General features: G+C 45.6%; 1 protein-coding gene across 1 annotated transcript; it reads left to right on the top strand.

Annotated features, from left to right (window-relative positions):
- The first annotated feature begins 6 nt into the window (after positions 1-6).
- Positions 7-12,583, top strand: prdm1a (PR domain containing 1a, with ZNF domain). Its single transcript, XM_049026843.1, is given in 8 exon segments — positions 7-52; positions 1,340-1,444; positions 1,446-1,589; positions 4,202-4,321; positions 6,600-6,852; positions 9,152-10,146; positions 10,317-10,445; positions 10,593-12,583. Coding segments are annotated over 8 exon segments (2,343 nt in total). The 5' UTR covers positions 7-25; the 3' UTR covers positions 11,163-12,583.
- Positions 12,584-17,090: the final 4,507 nt, after the last annotated feature.

Here is a 17,090-nt window from a genome sequence, read left to right as displayed (position 1 = left end):
ATCCAGGTCTCACTCAGTCAGCTCTATGTGTGGATGTGCACAAGGCGTCTTAGTAAGTACGACTTTCTCTTTTCTAGTCACTCTGGTTTTCTCTGTAATGTTTTTTTTTCACTACATTTTCACAGTTTTTCAATGTGATTTTAATTTTCTTTAATTGGCTCAGCTTATTTTCCTTAGTTAGTAATTAAGCAATCTTACTATTCATTAATAATTCTTTTGGCAGTAAAAACCTTTAAGCTAAACATTTTAACATTTTACTGAGCAGTATCTTATTGATTGACTTCGCTAAGCCTTTTTAAAGGATGTGTGTCTGTTCAGAGAATGCCTACCAGTTTCATTATTAGTCTCACATTAAACAGCTGTTGTCACATTCATCTTTGGCTGAACTTCAAAAGAACTAAGAATTGAAGATGTGGCGTTTTATTTTACCATTGTTCTGCCTGACTGCGTCTGCGTGCCATTTCTGGACTATTAATAGCCTTAATTGTTTAATAAAATATTTAACTAGCTTACTTAGTAGTAGTATACTAGATGGCATCACTGACTAATTGCCAGGCAGCAACCTGAGTGTTGACTGGTTTTCGGTGAACCTTGTATCCATTTCACATTGTTTCCCTGCTAAGGGCACAGGACGTGTGTGTGACTGGCTACTGGCTGGGTTGACCTCTCTCTCGCACTGACGTGAATGAGAACTCTCCGGAAGTACTGAGTTAGGATGTTTTTTTGGGGAGGGGGCAGTTGTGCAGCTGGTGGTGTTTTTGAAGCCTGTTTTGTGTCTTGGCGGTCCGTGTGGGAAGATTCCCCCCTCTGCCCCCCCCCCAAAGAATCCCCTGCCCCTGCTTCTGGGTCAGCTTGCCGGTTCCGCTCGCCTGCTACGCCACGGCCCATTTTAGCTCCATTCATTCAATCCCAGACGGAACTTCCTTCCCCTGTTTGTGTCACGCTCTCTCTCTCTGTGCTCCAGAGCGGGGCCCCTTGACGGCCCTGACCCCCACAGAGCTTTCGTGTTTGTCGGTCGCCTTGTTCTACGCAGTCCCTTTCCACACAGACTTGCAGGCATCGTCTTCATGACTAGGTTTGATCATGGGTTGGCAGCATTATGAAGAGAAGTCACTTTTAAAATATTTTTTTAATTTGCGTGAATTTCAGGGCTGTTTTCGTGGACGGTGCATTTGTTTGCACTTTCTGTCACACCTTCTGAAAATTCACTGGATTCAATTTTATTTACTTTTCATCTGGGTTTAAATGCCACCACATCGGAACTGGAAATTGGTGTAAGAGGTTTCTGCGTCCTAACGCTCCTAACAGACCTCTCTCCTCCACTCCAATTCCACTCCAGGCTGCTTCTCAGCATAACTCAGCCATGTGGACCACTGAGGGTGTTCCCAACATTGATCGCGTTACCACGGCGGCGGACGTGCAAGATGCCGATATGACAACGTGGGACCGAGGCAGAGTTTGAGGAAAAATGCACCTACATTGTGTACGACAGCTCCATGGAGGGGAGTCCGGACAGCACCACTCTGACTCGGGCCGAGGCCTCACTGCCACGCAACCTGCTCTTCAGACATCCTGCAGGCTCCACTGAGGTAGGTCTCTCACTTACGGGAACTAAAATCACTCTCGCTAGAGATATTTAGACGCATTCAGCAAATTGTGCCTCTTAGCAACAAAGGAGCTGTCAGGGTGAACTTTTAGGTTTCCCCGTTTAGCGTGAACTTGTGTGTGTGTGTGTGTGTGTGTGTGTGTGTGTGTGTGTGTGTGTGTGTCCTCAGCTGAGCACAGGGAGCTTCCATCCTGCGATACATCTGTTTCAGTCGGGTGCAATTCGCTAGATTATGAGCCTCGTGTCGTTTGCTTGGGGGGGCAGTTCCTGTGCGGTTGGCAGCCAGCCTCGGAATGCCGGGGGGGGCTCTGTGTCTAGATGGATATTTTTTCACTTTTTCTTTCTGGGGTGGGGTTGGATATCTCAACAGGAACAATGAGCCTTTCACCTGGGGTAAGAACCAGCACCGCAAGCCCGGCGTTAGATTCCTGTACCTGTGCCGGGGAAGAGCTTTCTAATGTCGCTGTGATGAAGGTCTGGGTGGGCAGCTAGTGGCTTGGAGGAGGGCAACAAATTTGGAAGTTTGACCGTCTAGTTCTTTTTTATATATATATATAAATAATAATTTGAATTAGCCTGAAAATCAAATTCTTCATTACACTTATCACCTGTGCGTGTGAGTCTGCTCACTCAAGATGTATATCGCCCCCTTCAGGAACCTAAAACATGGCCTCCTCGTATGCGTAAGAAAGGGGAGCCTTCTGAGTATGGTTAGTGCGTGCTGTGCGTGATGAGAGAGCGGGCGGAGGAAGCTCTGGCCCTATTGTTTTTGCCTGATTACAAATGGAGGCCCAACCAGTTCCCTGTGAATTATTCATCTCCCTGCTGTCTTGTGGTGGGATTGGGGGTAGTGCGAGTGGTTATTACACTGAGGCGTCACACCTATATGGGGTGGGGGGGGGGGGGCATCCAGGCGAACAGAGATAGGGCAGCGTATCGGTCACGCCAACTGCCTTCTGATGCATTATCTGCCTTGTGACGTACTATCTAGCTCGCTGGTGCCATGCTTCGGACAAAAGTGTCCATTAAATAAATGTGAATGGGAGAGCAGTGATGGAAGCAGCTCGATCTGTTAATGACTGATCTGAAAATGCGCGGGCTACGCCGCTTAGGTTATCTAAGGGGATAGGTGGGGGGATTCCCTCATGGCTTTCAAGGGAAATCCTCGTATGTGATGTCGAAGGTGGGTTGCAGAGAAGGGTCTGCAGATTAGACCACCGGGCTGTGCGTAATCCCCGCAGAGAAGCTGCTGAGGTGGCGGATAAAGGGCCCCTGTGTTTTCCGTAAAACACCAGCCCCCCCCTTTGAAGTCCTTTATCTCCGAGATCCAAAACGCTCTGTAATTTCAGGTGCTGATTTGCCTTCTAAAGACATTCTGTTTGTTTTTTTTTTTTTTTGTTTTTTTTTACCCCCAATCCCATAGTTGGGTTTCACTGGGGCCTGCACCCCTCTACCTGCCTTGTGGTATACTGGCCAGATTTGTCTGCCTTACAGAGCAAATGCTGGAAGGACACCTGGACAGAAAGGATCAGGACCAGATTTGTCTGGCTGTGTGTGTGTGTGTGTGTGTGTGTGTGTGTGTGTATACTCTGATCATGGGTATTCCTGCCAGGGAGAATGGACATAGTCCTGTATTGTGTATATCTGCATTGTGACCGAGCAGATTCAGTAAAATGCTGTAAGGCACCACAGAGGCTTTCAGAGATGGAAGATGAGTAGGTTTCTGACCTTGTGACCTCAGATGGCCTACATTGATAGGGGGTGCTGAGTGTGGCTCTGAAGATCACAGGTGCCTTTACCTGGACCCAGTGGAGCATCTTGTGGAGAGGGAGCTTCAGTTGGCTCCTCAAGAGTGACCAGAGTCACTGGTCTGGAACCTGTTACCTTCCTCCCACCGCTCTCCTCTGGTGTATTTTGAAATCACCGACCAGACAAGAAAGGAATCGTTCAAAGTGCCGTTGCTGTTGAACTCCTTACCTGAGGGGAGTGATGAATTGTCAGTGAACCATAGTTAAACAGCAGTATTCATCAAATGAGGACTTGGCACCCGAAGCCATACAACTGGTTTCTGTGTTTCTTGCTATACGGGCTTTTGACTTACCGCACTTTCCAATGCATTCCCAGCCTCTCCTTACTGGATCTGAGTGCACTTCCTCTGGGGAAATCTGTTTTTTCCGCCCCCGGTTTTTTCCCCGCATTGTTTTCCATTCTTTGATGAATGAGTGATGTTCACTTTTGCTGCTGGGGTGGGCAGTCTTCACTTGGTAAATGGGAGCACAGGAAGTGAGGAAGGCTTCCTTTGGGAGCGCTGGTCTGAATAAAAACTTGGCTGAGGACGGGCCATGCTCTGGCCAGCCTTCCCAAATATGGTCAGGCAGTGTCTTAGTAAATTGCAGCTGTCCTGTGGGAAAGTTCATCAGTTCGTGCTTAGGAACCCAAGAGGGAACCATGTATCTCTTTAATATGAGTTTTCAGTTGAATGTTCGCTTTGAAACGAACAACTGTAGGTTATCACAGCAGTGAGATTTGCCTGTTCATGGTAATATGCTGACTGCGATTTAATGTCCTTCTGTTTTTTTTTTCCTTCTTCTTCAGGTAATTGGAGTGGAAAGCAAAGAGTACATCCCGAAGGGGACTCGCTTTGGCCCCCTAGTGGGTCAGTGCTACACTGCAGAGACGGTGCCCAAGGATGCGAACAGGAAGTACTTCTGGAGGGTGAGTATTGAGGTCCTGCTCCCCAGTGATCTGACTCAGCCCCTCACTGCTGGATTTTGTCCGCTGCGCAGACAAATGAAACCTTTTGGGAAGTGAGATTCTGAGATGCTGACAGACGTCTGCGCCTTGACGCTCTTTAGCGAAAAACACTCGATGGCGGTTTTGCGGCCATAAGTTTCCAGTGGGCACCGTGCAGTTGGCAGGGGCATTCTCGATGTCACGGAGACGACGTGAAGTGGGATACGGGAACGGCTTTCACGACGAAAAACAGCGGTGTGGGAGTTTTCTTAAAAAACACTTAGAACCGCACACATAAGCACGGCTGTCGGCACGCAGAGTGCGGACACAAATATCCGCCTGCCTTTCCTCTGCTCTGCACTCCTGGGTGACGTGGTCGGCAGGGCCTGCTCCAGGCTGCCGGTAAAGAGACGCGCTCGGCCGCCTCGCGCTGACTCAGCGAGGAAGTGGCTTGGGGCTGCGAGCGTATGCAGGCATTGCTGGAGAGACTGCATCGCAGCTGTGTGCTGGAGGCCCCCGTGTGACAGTTTGGGCCCAGCAGGAGGTGGATGGGCAGATCGGAGTGTGTGTGTGTGTGGGGGGGGGGTACGGCTACTCTCAGGCAGTACGAGGCTGACTGTTGTGAAGCAGGTCCACTCTGGCGAAAAAGATCAGAGAAACTATTCCGTAACAAAGCCTCCCCAATCCTAGCCCTAGTATCGTACACGCGCACACACACGCGCACACGCACACACACGCGCACACGCACACACACTCAAAGTTTCGGTCCTTTTTCTGCTGTTGAGGAAACTGTTTATTTTGGTCTTTTTTTAATTATTCCTTTATGTTATACGTAGTTTTGGTTTTGAACTGACTAAGACAGTCGTACCTACAGTAAATCATGAAGTGGAAACGTTTCAAACAAGACAAAAAAAACCTTTTTGAAATAGCTTTGTGACACCCCTTCTTACAGCGTAATACTCGGTGGTGACGTCGCTGTTCCTGCAAATGACAAGGTGAATCAACAGCCCCTAAAAAAATAAATCTGTGGGGGGGGTGGGGTGGTTGTCACAGAACGTCCCCAACCGGCTTACCACTGAATTGTGTGACGGCGTACATCACCTGTTGCCTTCACCCCCTCATCACAGAAATACCACACAGACTTGTATCTCACCCTCATCTCTTTGATTAGACCACACTCACTTCCCCTTTTCTCTTTATAAAGGAAGTCATTTCAGCACACACAGAAAAGAAAAGTGGTTCTTAAAAAAAAAAAAAAAAAAAAAACGGAAAGGAGAACCCCCCCGCCCCCCCCGCCCCCCCACACGGGCTGGAAGCCTTTCTGGCAGGCTGGTCATCGGGACTTCATTACCAAACAAGCATGGAATGATAACAAACCTCAGAATTCTTAAGATTGCTTTGCTTGATATATTTCACATTGGCGTCGTGTACATTTTCTGTGCCATTTCTACTACCAAATGAGTAGGTAATTGTTCCACAACTGTACTTGAGTCCATGTTTCGTTCATTGATAAAAATGAACAGTTTGTCATCCACGTGAAAAGGGCCATTTCAGAAAAGCAGTTACCTTCACTGGCATCTTTTAATGAATGCTGAAGTGAGAATGTGATTACTCTTTGAGTGCTTTGTAATCAATAATTTAGAAAGTACAGTAATTTAGAAAGTTTCGGCATCAAATAAAAAAACAGAACTGCTTAGTTAAACCCGTGTGATATTAAAATTAATAATGCGGTCTCGTAGCGTTGAGCTCATGGGTCTAACGCAAGTACACAGTAGCAGTTTGCTGAAAGAGAAGCGGCAGGTTACACTGTAACCTTGCTGTGACGACGGATCAGTCGATAGATGAGTTCACTATGAGAAAGCTGCGCTATACAGGAATAACTGTAGTAAGGGTAGAGAGCACGAACTTGAGAACGATCTGGGTGGGCGGTAGCTTCAGTCCTGCAGATTCACCCTGAGATCGTGGGTGACATCATGGCGACTAGACTGACTCAGCCGTCGAGGGTTTGAGTTTGCTCAAGGATCTGGGGTTCAGCATTTCCCACCCGTTTGTGACGAGTCTGTGTTGGGTTCGGCAACCCCCTCCCCCCTCCCCCCCTTACTTTATGGTCTGCCTACAGAGAGAAGCTGCAATGTAATTACATACCCCGGACGATGCGTCCTTAAGCTGCATGTTTCTTTTTGAATCTTCACCAGAAGTGTCTTCCATCTGTACGTAACCTCTGACCCCCCCCGGTCTCTTTTTCGGCCTCCTCCTTCAGATCTACTCCAAGGGGGAGTTCCACCACTTTGTGGACGGGCTGGACGAGGACAAGAGTAACTGGATGCGCTACGTGAACCCAGCTCACACACAGCAGGAGCAGAATCTGGCCGCTTGTCAGAGTGGCATGAACATCTACTTCTACACCATCAAGCCCATTTTGCCCCATGAGGAGCTGCTGGTGTGGTATTGCCCTGAATTCGCCCAGCGCCTCAACTACCCCCCGTCTGGAGAACTTATGATGCAGAAGCTCAGTAAGTACCCAGCGACGTGCCGTCATGATCCACACGCCTGATCCTAAGCTGGTCTTCCACCTTTGAGATTCAGTTCTGTGGTTTCTTTTTGAGGCTCCAGCTATTGTTCATATATGACATTCCCCTGCTGGATGTTTGCAGTTCCTTCTCTACTTTCTGTCCCTTATCCTGTGGCGACGATCTGCCTGGTGCGAGCTTAGGCCAAAGGGCTCTGGTGGGCAGAAGGAATGTGGGAAGCAGACTGTCAGACTGTGCATTGCCTTGCCCCAGGACAAAGTGTGATGAGTGTGTTTAAAGTAGTGTTTTCATTAGATGCATCATGGACGGAACTCAGTAATGATGGCATTTAATTACATGGTGCTTCCAGCGTAATGCTGCAGTCATTGGTAGTTGAACGTTCTTTCAACATTAAGTTGCCTAACACACTCGTTCTGTTTGTTATAATAAAAGCCTTTGCGTTTGACAGCCGGAGACAGAGGAAAGAGGGTAGACGTGACTTTGCCTTAAGGGACAAAGAGGTTGTGTCCGTTTCTGTTTCTGAGCTGTGGTGTGTAGATGTGGGTAGCAGACTCATCCCTGCCACCTGTTTGGGGCCCTTCCAAAGCTCCTTGCTCTCTGGTTGAGTTACTCCCACAAGCTCTAACGGTTGTCCAGAATGCGTGAGCCGCAATGAGGTCCTTACCTTGCCCTGACCCAAAGCCTCGTCATAACGAAAAACAGCTCAAGGTGTCACTCCCACGTGGGGCTGGTACGTGATTAAGCATGAAGTGCTCATTGAAGTTATCGCCGACATTATGACGCTGGAATCTGCTAGATAGCCTACCCGTATTGGGGGAGAATATCTTGTAGCTTGGGTGTTTTCGATTTTGCAAAATAACCTTAAATATGCCCCCACCCCAGCTTTGTGTGTGGTGTGGGGTAAGCTAAACGAAACTGTCACAGCTTTCTGGCACAAGTCCTTTATTTATTTAGGGGGTTGGGGGACCACTTGAACTTTCTGGCGTCGTGGATGCGCTGACAGATTGATATCTCAGTGATCACTGACTGTTTGCTCTGTGGGAGCTCTCGGATGGGTTAAGCACAGCAACCTAGGCAATCCGGAAGGCTGAGATAGGTTTGTGCAGTGTACATTGTACATTAATTTTTTTTTTTAATGTAGAATGTGTTTGCTGACTGGGAGACAGCATGGACTCGCCCCCTGCATACATTCAGGAGCAGAGATGCCGCTTTTTACATTTAATTAGTGCTCCTCATTCAAGCTTGATCCGGAATGTTGAGTTTTTTTGTTTTTCAGCTATGAAAAGTTCATCAGTATATGTCCTATCCAGCTCTGTCTGATTGCTGATTTCATTGTGTTTGTCTGGGAGGGGGGGGGGGGGGGGGGCTTGCGTACCTTTACAAGATGATAAAACCAGGCAGTGGGGGTTTACTCTATCTTTTCCTCCCCCAGAAGGAAGGTATCTGTCACTTTGTAAGGAAGAGAGGTTTCTATGGGTATTTAATGTAAATGAGCCCTTGTCAATAGCTTCCTGAGGTAAGCACGCGCAGGATAGTATGACTTTTCATCTTGATGAAGTCGTTAAAGGCAATAATACAATGAGTGTAGCTGTAGGTTAACCTTTCACTAGTAACTAGAAGGACTGCATTAACTGAGCCCTCAGACTCACCCCACTGATACTGGCCCCCCAGAAGCCATTCATGATTTGAAGGGAGAGTTTAGAGACTGAGACTCTCAACAAGCATTCGGTGATCGCCAGCCCAGTAAAATGATATTTAACTTTTTAACTTAACCATTAACAATCTGTGTGGGACTCCTGTTTGTCTCTCTCCCTGGTCCCTCACGATCTGATCGAGTGGAAATGATTTGTCGAAATGTTGCCCCTTACTTCCTGTTTCTTGGTGTATGTAAATATTCTCGATGCTTGGAAGTATGACTCCAAGTAGACGTCTCAAATCCTAGGGGATTATATCGATTTTACTGGAGCTTAAAACTCGACGGCGGCTGAGGCGGGCTCCACGCCTCACTCAAGCTCTGCTTCGGTCCGTTCTGCTGGCAGGGAGACGCTTGCTGTGGTTTGGCCTCATTTGGCAATTTCACAGCGGTTTCCCCAGCTTCCACCCCGCTGGTCTCTCAGACAGAATCTCGCCATTTTACACAGACAGATGCATCCAGCTGTGGGGATGAATAAGATGCTCCCCTAGCGAAGCTGATCTGAAGAAGTAGAGTGGAAAGGGCTGTGTCTGGCAGTCCGGATGACATGGTTAACCCGATGTGTCCCCTTCCCCCCCCCCCCCACAGAACAGACCCTGATGGAGGCCAAGCGGCAGGTGGCCGAGCCGGTCCCACCCCGGGACAAGGGCAAGAGGGAGCACAGCGTCTCGGAGATCCTGAAGGGGACTTCACAGGAGCCCAGCCGCCCGTTGGCCACGCGGCCCCCCCGCCCCGAGGGCTCACCGCCCATCAAACGCAGCCCGGAGCGGCCGGTCTACCCTCGCGTCGTCTACCCGCTGCGGCCCCACGTCCCCGGATTAAACCACAGCTACTTAGCCCACTCCCCTGGCCAGTCCTCGGCCACACCCAGCCCCACAGCCCGCAGCAGCCCCGAGAGCAGCCCCCACAGCAGTCCAGGGCTTACGCCCCTGACGCCTCCCTCGCAGGAGCAGAGGGAGGGGCTCCTTTTTACTCCTGCTATATATAGCCGCGGTTTTGGACACTACCCTGCTTACCCCTCTCCCAGCCATCTTTCAGCCGCTTTCTATTCCAATCCCCACTATTCTCGCTACCTTTTGCCACACTACCAAATGAGATGCAATGCAATCAATGGAACTCCAGGGGGCAGCATATTCCCTCACATGTACCCTCTTTACAACAACATTCTCCCCGGGGGCGGGCGTATGCCCCACATGCCCCTGCCTTCTAGCATCCTGCCCCCTGACGGCGCTCGCCGTTTCGTGCTCTCTATGCCTGACCCCCCACACCGTGACATCCTACTGCCGGCGCCCACCAGCGCCTTCTCCGCGGCCACCTCTCTGAAGGACACGCCCCCCTGCGCCCCCAGCAGTGGGTCCCCTACAGCCGGCGCGGCGGCCACCACCGACTGCCTGCCCACCAAACCCACGCCAGCACTGCAGGCCGCTGCCCGCGCCAACGAGGAAGCGATCAACCTCAGCAAAATAAAGCGCAGTAGCACTGGCTACAAAGCACTGCCGTACCCCCTGAAGAAGCAGAACGGCAAGATTAAGTACGAGTGCAACGTCTGCAGCAAGACCTTTGGACAGCTCTCAAACTTGAAGGTGAATTTTTATTAGTTATTTTTTTTTAACCTGCATTGAGTAATTGTCTACCGCAATGTTTCCCAACCCGGTCTGGGTTGAGAAACACTAGTCTACTGAAGAAATATTTCCGTAATATACAGAGCTCAGAAAATGTGATGTTGTGGTAACACAATGTACGTGGTTTGCAGGTACACCTGAGAGTTCACAGCGGTGAGAGACCCTTCAAGTGTCAGACCTGCAGTAAAGGTTTCACCCAACTGGCTCATCTCCAGAAGCACTACCTGGTGCACACCGGTGAAAAACCGCACGAGTGCCAGGTAAGCAGAGGTCATCATTTTGCTCATCTGCATCCATATTTGCCTGCAGGTATCTCTCTTTACCATGTCTGTCCATCATCCCCATATCTACATGCGCTGCGCCATCGTGGATGTTTTCTCTGATCTTTTTGCCGTCTTGGGCTCCAGGTGTGTCACAAGCGCTTCAGCAGCACCAGCAACCTGAAGACTCACCAGCGCCTGCACTCGGGAGAGAAGCCCTACCAGTGCAAGCTGTGTCCGGCCAAGTTCACGCAGTTCGTCCACCTGAAACTGCACAAGCGGCTTCACACCCGGGACCGCCCCCACACCTGCCCGCACTGTCACCGCAGCTACATCCACCTGTGTAGTCTCAAAGTCCACCTCAAGGGCCACTGTACGGCTGCCCCTTCCCCACCGGGACGCCCTCTTGACCAGCTCAACCGCATCAATGAGGAGATCGAGCGGTTCGATCTCAGCGACAATGCAGACCGCCTGGAGGAGATGGACAGCGTCAACGTGGAGAACGTGGTGGAGAAACAGATCCTTGGCATGATCTGGCGGGAGATGGACCTTAAGGCCTCCTACCACAAGGGCGGTGCCAGTGAGCTGCTTTCCACTGGGTATGGCCTCTATGAACCTGGTAGCGAGGCCTCGGTTATCAAGTTGCGTTGTGGGAGCCCTCTGTCTCTCCTCCCAGTCAAAGTAAAACAGGAATCTCTGGAACCCATGAACCCTTGAAGCCCCCCATGATGACCTTCACTGAAGGAACTGTGACACACAAACTGACTGTGCTTGTTGAGAGCCAGGAAACTCAGAGCAATCAGTGTACATAGTCTCCTTTTTGTTAACAAGGCCTTGGCTGCTCTTTCAGGGACTTTTCTACTCAGGGCTAAAAAAAGGCATTGCCTCAGACTACTCTCGGTCTTGTGTTTCTTCCAATGTTAGACAATCGTACTTCCAATATTGTTTTCATTATTTCAGTTATTTGGTTCAGTTATGATGTATTATTAATTTATTATGCAATTTTGACATTGTCGACAGTGAAATTTTGGAAATATTGTTTACAATGACTGGGTAACTCATTGTAATTGTGTTTTTATGTTTTCCGTCTGTGACCATTCTTTTGTAGATATTTTCTCTTTTGTTGTCTTAGTTTGCTTAGATCATTGAAAGAGATCTGGATGATTCAGTATTCATGGTTTGTCTTTATTTCTCCTCAATTAGATTGACTTGTTTTGCATTGCCAAATGTAGACATTTGAAATGCTGAACTAAGGGATGATTTAATGTAAAAGTTCTGCTCTTGTCTTGCGTAGCTGCCCCGTACGTAAGGTGTTCTTAGTAATTGTATTTCTGTTAAATTCTAGTTATATTTAATTGAAACGAGGGCATTTTTGTATATTTTCAACAACAGTTACCTCAGTGTATGAGTCCAGATGGAAGAGAGAGGCTGTAATATTTATTGCTTTGCTACTTGAAGGTGAGGAAAGATAAACCAAAATGAAAAAGATAAATGTAGCATATCAGCTGAAGAGCTGGGAATTCTTTATTTATAGTCCGCTAATGATATATTTTGTCGATACCAAAATTGAGAATTTGATACAAAGACTAATTGAGCTTTTGGATTTGAAGCTAGTTACCAAAATTTAACTTGGTTTTGTTTCAAGCCCCTCCCCCCAAAAAATCTTAATTTGGGGGGGAGGGATGGGGGGGGGGGCAAGAGAACTCTATGTGTATATATTGTGTTCCTGGATTGTGATCTGTTCTGTAGAAACTTTTTTCACGTTTGTTTTCTGTTCATTCACTTGCTGTTGTGAGTAGCACAGACCAAAGCACTCCAGCCACCATTACTGGTTTTTCTGCCAGTGCTTTTCTCATACACAATTTCGGATTTTTTTAAAAATATATACAGTATATATATATAAAAAATTATATCATTTTTAAGATTTGTCTCCAACAACATTGTGCCTGTTAGTGAGAGCAGGAGTCCTGTGTTAAACATGGCAGGTTCTGCCTATTTCTGAACTTAGACCAAAGTTTCACTCTTACTGCTTTAATAATTGGAGTACAACCGTTTCTTATGTTTACATACCCGTTTACATAATTATTTATGTGCGACATGTCAAAATGTTAATTATGATATAAATGTTCATCGCTATACACGTGTTTATTGTCTGTCTTCATTTACTGTTCATTAGCGTGGAAACACTCGTCACTATAAGAGTTATGAAGTGTTGCTGTTAAGAGCGAAAATTTGCTACGTGGGGTAACAGTTGCAGAAACAGATGGGCGAGATGCGTTTTTTTCAGGTTCTTTTAAGTTATAAAAACGACACGAATAATATTCAATATCAAATGTCAAATGAAAAATTAGCATATACACCTATAGTGTATATATGTACAACAGAAAACCAGGGGAAAAAAACGCTATTTATCACACACACTGCCTATTTTCTTTCCTGGTCCCTCATTTAAATAGTGTCATTTAGCACTTGTAACCTTCTAAACGCAAAGTCGGGTGTAAACACCCGAAGACATACAATTATAGATTATGCTTATATCTTCATGAAACTATTTTTGTGTTTTACAAAATATTGCTTTCAGAAGCCGAGTATGGAGCAGGTCTATGATATTTAGACTTGATCTTCTACCCTCGCAAGAACTTTTTCCACTTTTTTTCCACACCGTAAAATGACGTAATTCTTGGGACCAGAGACAAATGGTGCAATGGGAAGATGCAGTTGGGGACGGAGGCACGATGACTGTGTATTTTTCAGATGCAGAAATAGACTTGTCCTGATGTTGAGTCATCCGCTTTTCATGATTTATTTTATAAGGTCAAGTGGTGCATCCATCTCGCCGTTCATGAACGGTTGTGTCAAAACGAAAGTCCTGCTAGAGCCCTCGCGTTATGACAGCCTCATCTCATTATGCGTGCTATCGGAGACTTCTCCTTTTTCCAAGTATTGATTTTACTACTGGTGAAGTGAAACTTGGTGTGGTTCAAGCTTGACACAGCAAGTTCCACTGTTTAAAAAGACGTCATAAGTAAGAAACTGCTTTGTAATTTTAAATATAGTGGGCGACTCGAAGAAAAATAGACGGGGTTCCCTCAGTTTTTCCTGCGACTGCAGCGCGAATCGGCTGCGCGTTTATGTGGAATTACGAGTAAAATGAGATCCTTATAGTAGTTTCATTATTTTAACCATGTTAAACGGTTCCAGTCCGCAGTGGAAACAAATAAAAATTATCGAAATCGGATGTCTTACGCTGTATGAAAAACTATTTTAAGTAGGCATATTTTAAGTAGGCCTAGGTTGTTCGGGGGACTACTGTGTAAAAACGTCCGTTGTTTAGATGTATCTTTTGCATTCCCGGGATGCCAAACATAATGCTTGACTTCAATAGCCTATTACTCAGATCAGTCTTTTTTATATGTAAATGATGAACGTCAATCTTTTAAATATTCATATAAATTATTTTGGTAAATATAGGAGAAAACGGCAGAATGTAGTAGTCTATAATTTAGTTTTTAATTTTCTTTACTAATCAGCTCTGCACACACACAGAGCTGGTTAGTAAAGATAATTAAAAACTAAATTAAAGGCTACTATACATTCTACTGTTTTTTTTTGTTTGTTTCAGTTGTTTATAACAATTGGGGAACATTAATTGGCTCGTTTGATTTCAGTTGTATTGGGTTCTTGTTTGCGTGGGCTCCGGTTATACAGGGTCCATTGAAATTCTCATTTTTTGTGACACCCCTGTTGTGCGTTTATTAAATGTTTTCCCCCCTAGTAATAAGGAAACAAACGATCGTGCCCGATGAGGTGGACCAAATAGACGTTTAAATCTTCCCGTTTTGTGGTCCTTTGATGAACTCATGTTAATCACACCCCGTGTTTACTTATAAATAGTAAAGTCTTGTGTTCATTGAGTTTCTTCAGGAAATTCCCCAACGTTTGTGACACGGCACTGGTGTGTTAAAGGCCATCATTTTAATTAGACGGAATGTGCATTATTCAGTCTGTTTCTCGAGATATGAGTATTTTCAAAAGCGATCCTGCTGTATCTTTATTGAAGGCTCATGATAGTTTAAAGTGACATGAGTAAAAGATAATTCATAACTACATGAGCAGACCTACCGCACTACAGTGATCTACGATTACTAAGTAGTGATTAAAATTTGCATTCGTTTATCAGTTAGAGTCATTATAGGTATAATTATACTGCATTTTGTGCTGATATGCCATCTCTGACGTCATATCTAAAATAATAATAATAATAAAAAAAAAACTTACCAGAACTGATCTACGGCCCTGAGCTGCCAAATACTAAAATGCTCATACGTAAATGCCTGGGAAACTTCATTTGTAAGTGCTTGGGAAAAAAAAATTATTATTAATAAAAATAATAACAACAATAAATAATAATAATAGATCAGCAAAATTTTGCTGCATTTTGCCACATGGTGGAATAGACTTACGTACAGAACACAGCAATTAGCTGATACAAAACATTTCTTCATGAAAAATTTATTGAATGTGTATTTTCGTATTAGTTGCCAAATATCTATAGCAGGTATTCAATTTTTGAATGAATGTGCAATTTCTATCTATTTTCAGTGTAATCTATCAGAGAGAAACTGAAATATGTAGGTGTCCGGCCAGGTAACATGGGCGATAATCCTGACAGACTAAGATCCCGCTGGATTCATTAAGGATATTTTCTGAGATTAAGGCTTTTCCATATACAGCTGCAAAATATTTGTTCTAACGAAATATAAAACATTTAAAAGCAGTTTGGTTACATCCACTCTAACCAACTCTGTAACACATGGTGGCGGGAGAGGGGGGGGGGGGGAGGGTGCTGGATGGGATGCCTGTTAGTTCTACCAAACCGTAACATAATGCATTCTGACCGAGATACCATCCATCCATCTTCCAACTCACTTATCCTACTGGGTCGCGGGGGGTCCGGAGCCTATCCCGGAAGCAATGGGCATGAGGCAGGGAACAACCCAGGATGGGGGGACCAGCCCATCGCAGGGCACACTCACACACCATTCACTCACACATGCACACCTATGGGCAATTTAGCATCTCCAATTAGCCTCAGAATGTTTTTGGACTGTGGGGGGAAGAGATACCAAGTTAATCAATCAAAATATTCCATCTATTCATCTTCTATATCCACTGGTATGCAGAGTTGTGGGGTCCAGACCCTATCCCGCAAGCTACGAGTGTAAGGCTGGGAATCACCCCAAACTGGGCACAAACCAACACAGCTATGCCATAGCGGATCTCCGGTGCGTGGTCACTATGTGCCCATTCCAGGAAGTACAAGAGCACAGGGATTTTAGGTCACCAATGCACTGAAACCGCATATTCTTAGATTGTATGATACAAGAGAAGCTTCTGGGGGAAAAAAACTGACTTTGGGAGAACTTTACATACACAGAATAGGGTATGGGATCTGAGCTACCATTGCTAATGGCGAAATATAATTAGTCAATAGTTTCTCTATTTGAGTGGCTCAGGATAACTGGTTGGAAGATGGATGGATGGATGGATGGATGCTCAAATGAATGCATTTTACTTCATTTTAAATATTCTTACAATCACATCTGGTTATGGACAATGTTGCTTGGACAAATTCTGTTTCCAAGTTGTTGTTTCTGTATGCTTAGAACTTGCATAAAAATGCTTTTAAGACTATTTCTCCAAAACAAATAATAAATGAATGTTTATAATCACAGTCGTTACTCCGTTTCAGTGCTGCTTCTAGCTGTACATTTCTGTTGTTTTTCTGACCCTAAGAATACAGAACATAATTGAAGTAAGCATTTGGGGAGGCATCCCATACAGTAAGATGCCTCCTCCAGGCATTAAATATTTAAGCAATTCATCATGTTACCTCGTAAGACCAAATAGGCCTGAAAAACCAAGGTCTACCTACATTTAAGAATCGAGGCTGTGAGAATCTAAGGGGGCCAGTTATACATTTAAAATGTGTGAGAAAACTGCTGATAACAATAATGAAAATTGATAAGCTGAGAAACATAAAGGTTAATGTGAAGAATAGTAGAAAAACCTTTCAGTGGTTTCCAACAAACTAGAGACTTTACCGAAAGACGCCCACTTTCAGAAATCGGACCCAAACTTATTTTTTGTGAGGTCTTTAAAGAGGAGGGTGGTGATCAGTGATGTGTGGTCTACAAGGGCAGCGTGGACAAAAACCTGACACGTTTTTCATCATGTGGTTACCCCGTTTAGCAGAGGTCCCTCCACAGAGTATTTCAAGGAATCAGGAAAGGGGGTTTCCAGCTGTTATTTATAGATATTTTTAAGCTTGTCTCAAATTTTTGTAAATGCTGTCATACTAGAATTCCTTATATATCCTGTAAGACTGCCAACCCTGCTGGTCATTTGGTTCATGACCAATGGTTGAATTTCAGGAAACTTTCTGGATTTTTTTTTCCAGCTGCATTGAACGGCAGCTATCATCCCAGCAGAGAGAGCCCCAAAAGTTACGTGAAACCGTTAAAAGTTACGACTGCTGATACACCACTCTGCACATTGGACAGCTTCCTGTCAGATTAACCTCATAAAACTGTGTGCTTGCCACCAGTGCTATGTAACATGCTAACCGAAGATCAAATTTCTAAA

Source organism: Brienomyrus brachyistius, chromosome 9 (genome assembly GCF_023856365.1).
Source record: "Brienomyrus brachyistius isolate T26 chromosome 9, BBRACH_0.4, whole genome shotgun sequence".
NCBI classification, from domain to species: domain Eukaryota; kingdom Metazoa; phylum Chordata; class Actinopteri; order Osteoglossiformes; family Mormyridae; genus Brienomyrus; species Brienomyrus brachyistius.
The sequence above is the reverse complement of the archived record's forward strand: the minus strand, read 5'-3'. Positions and strand labels throughout refer to the sequence as shown.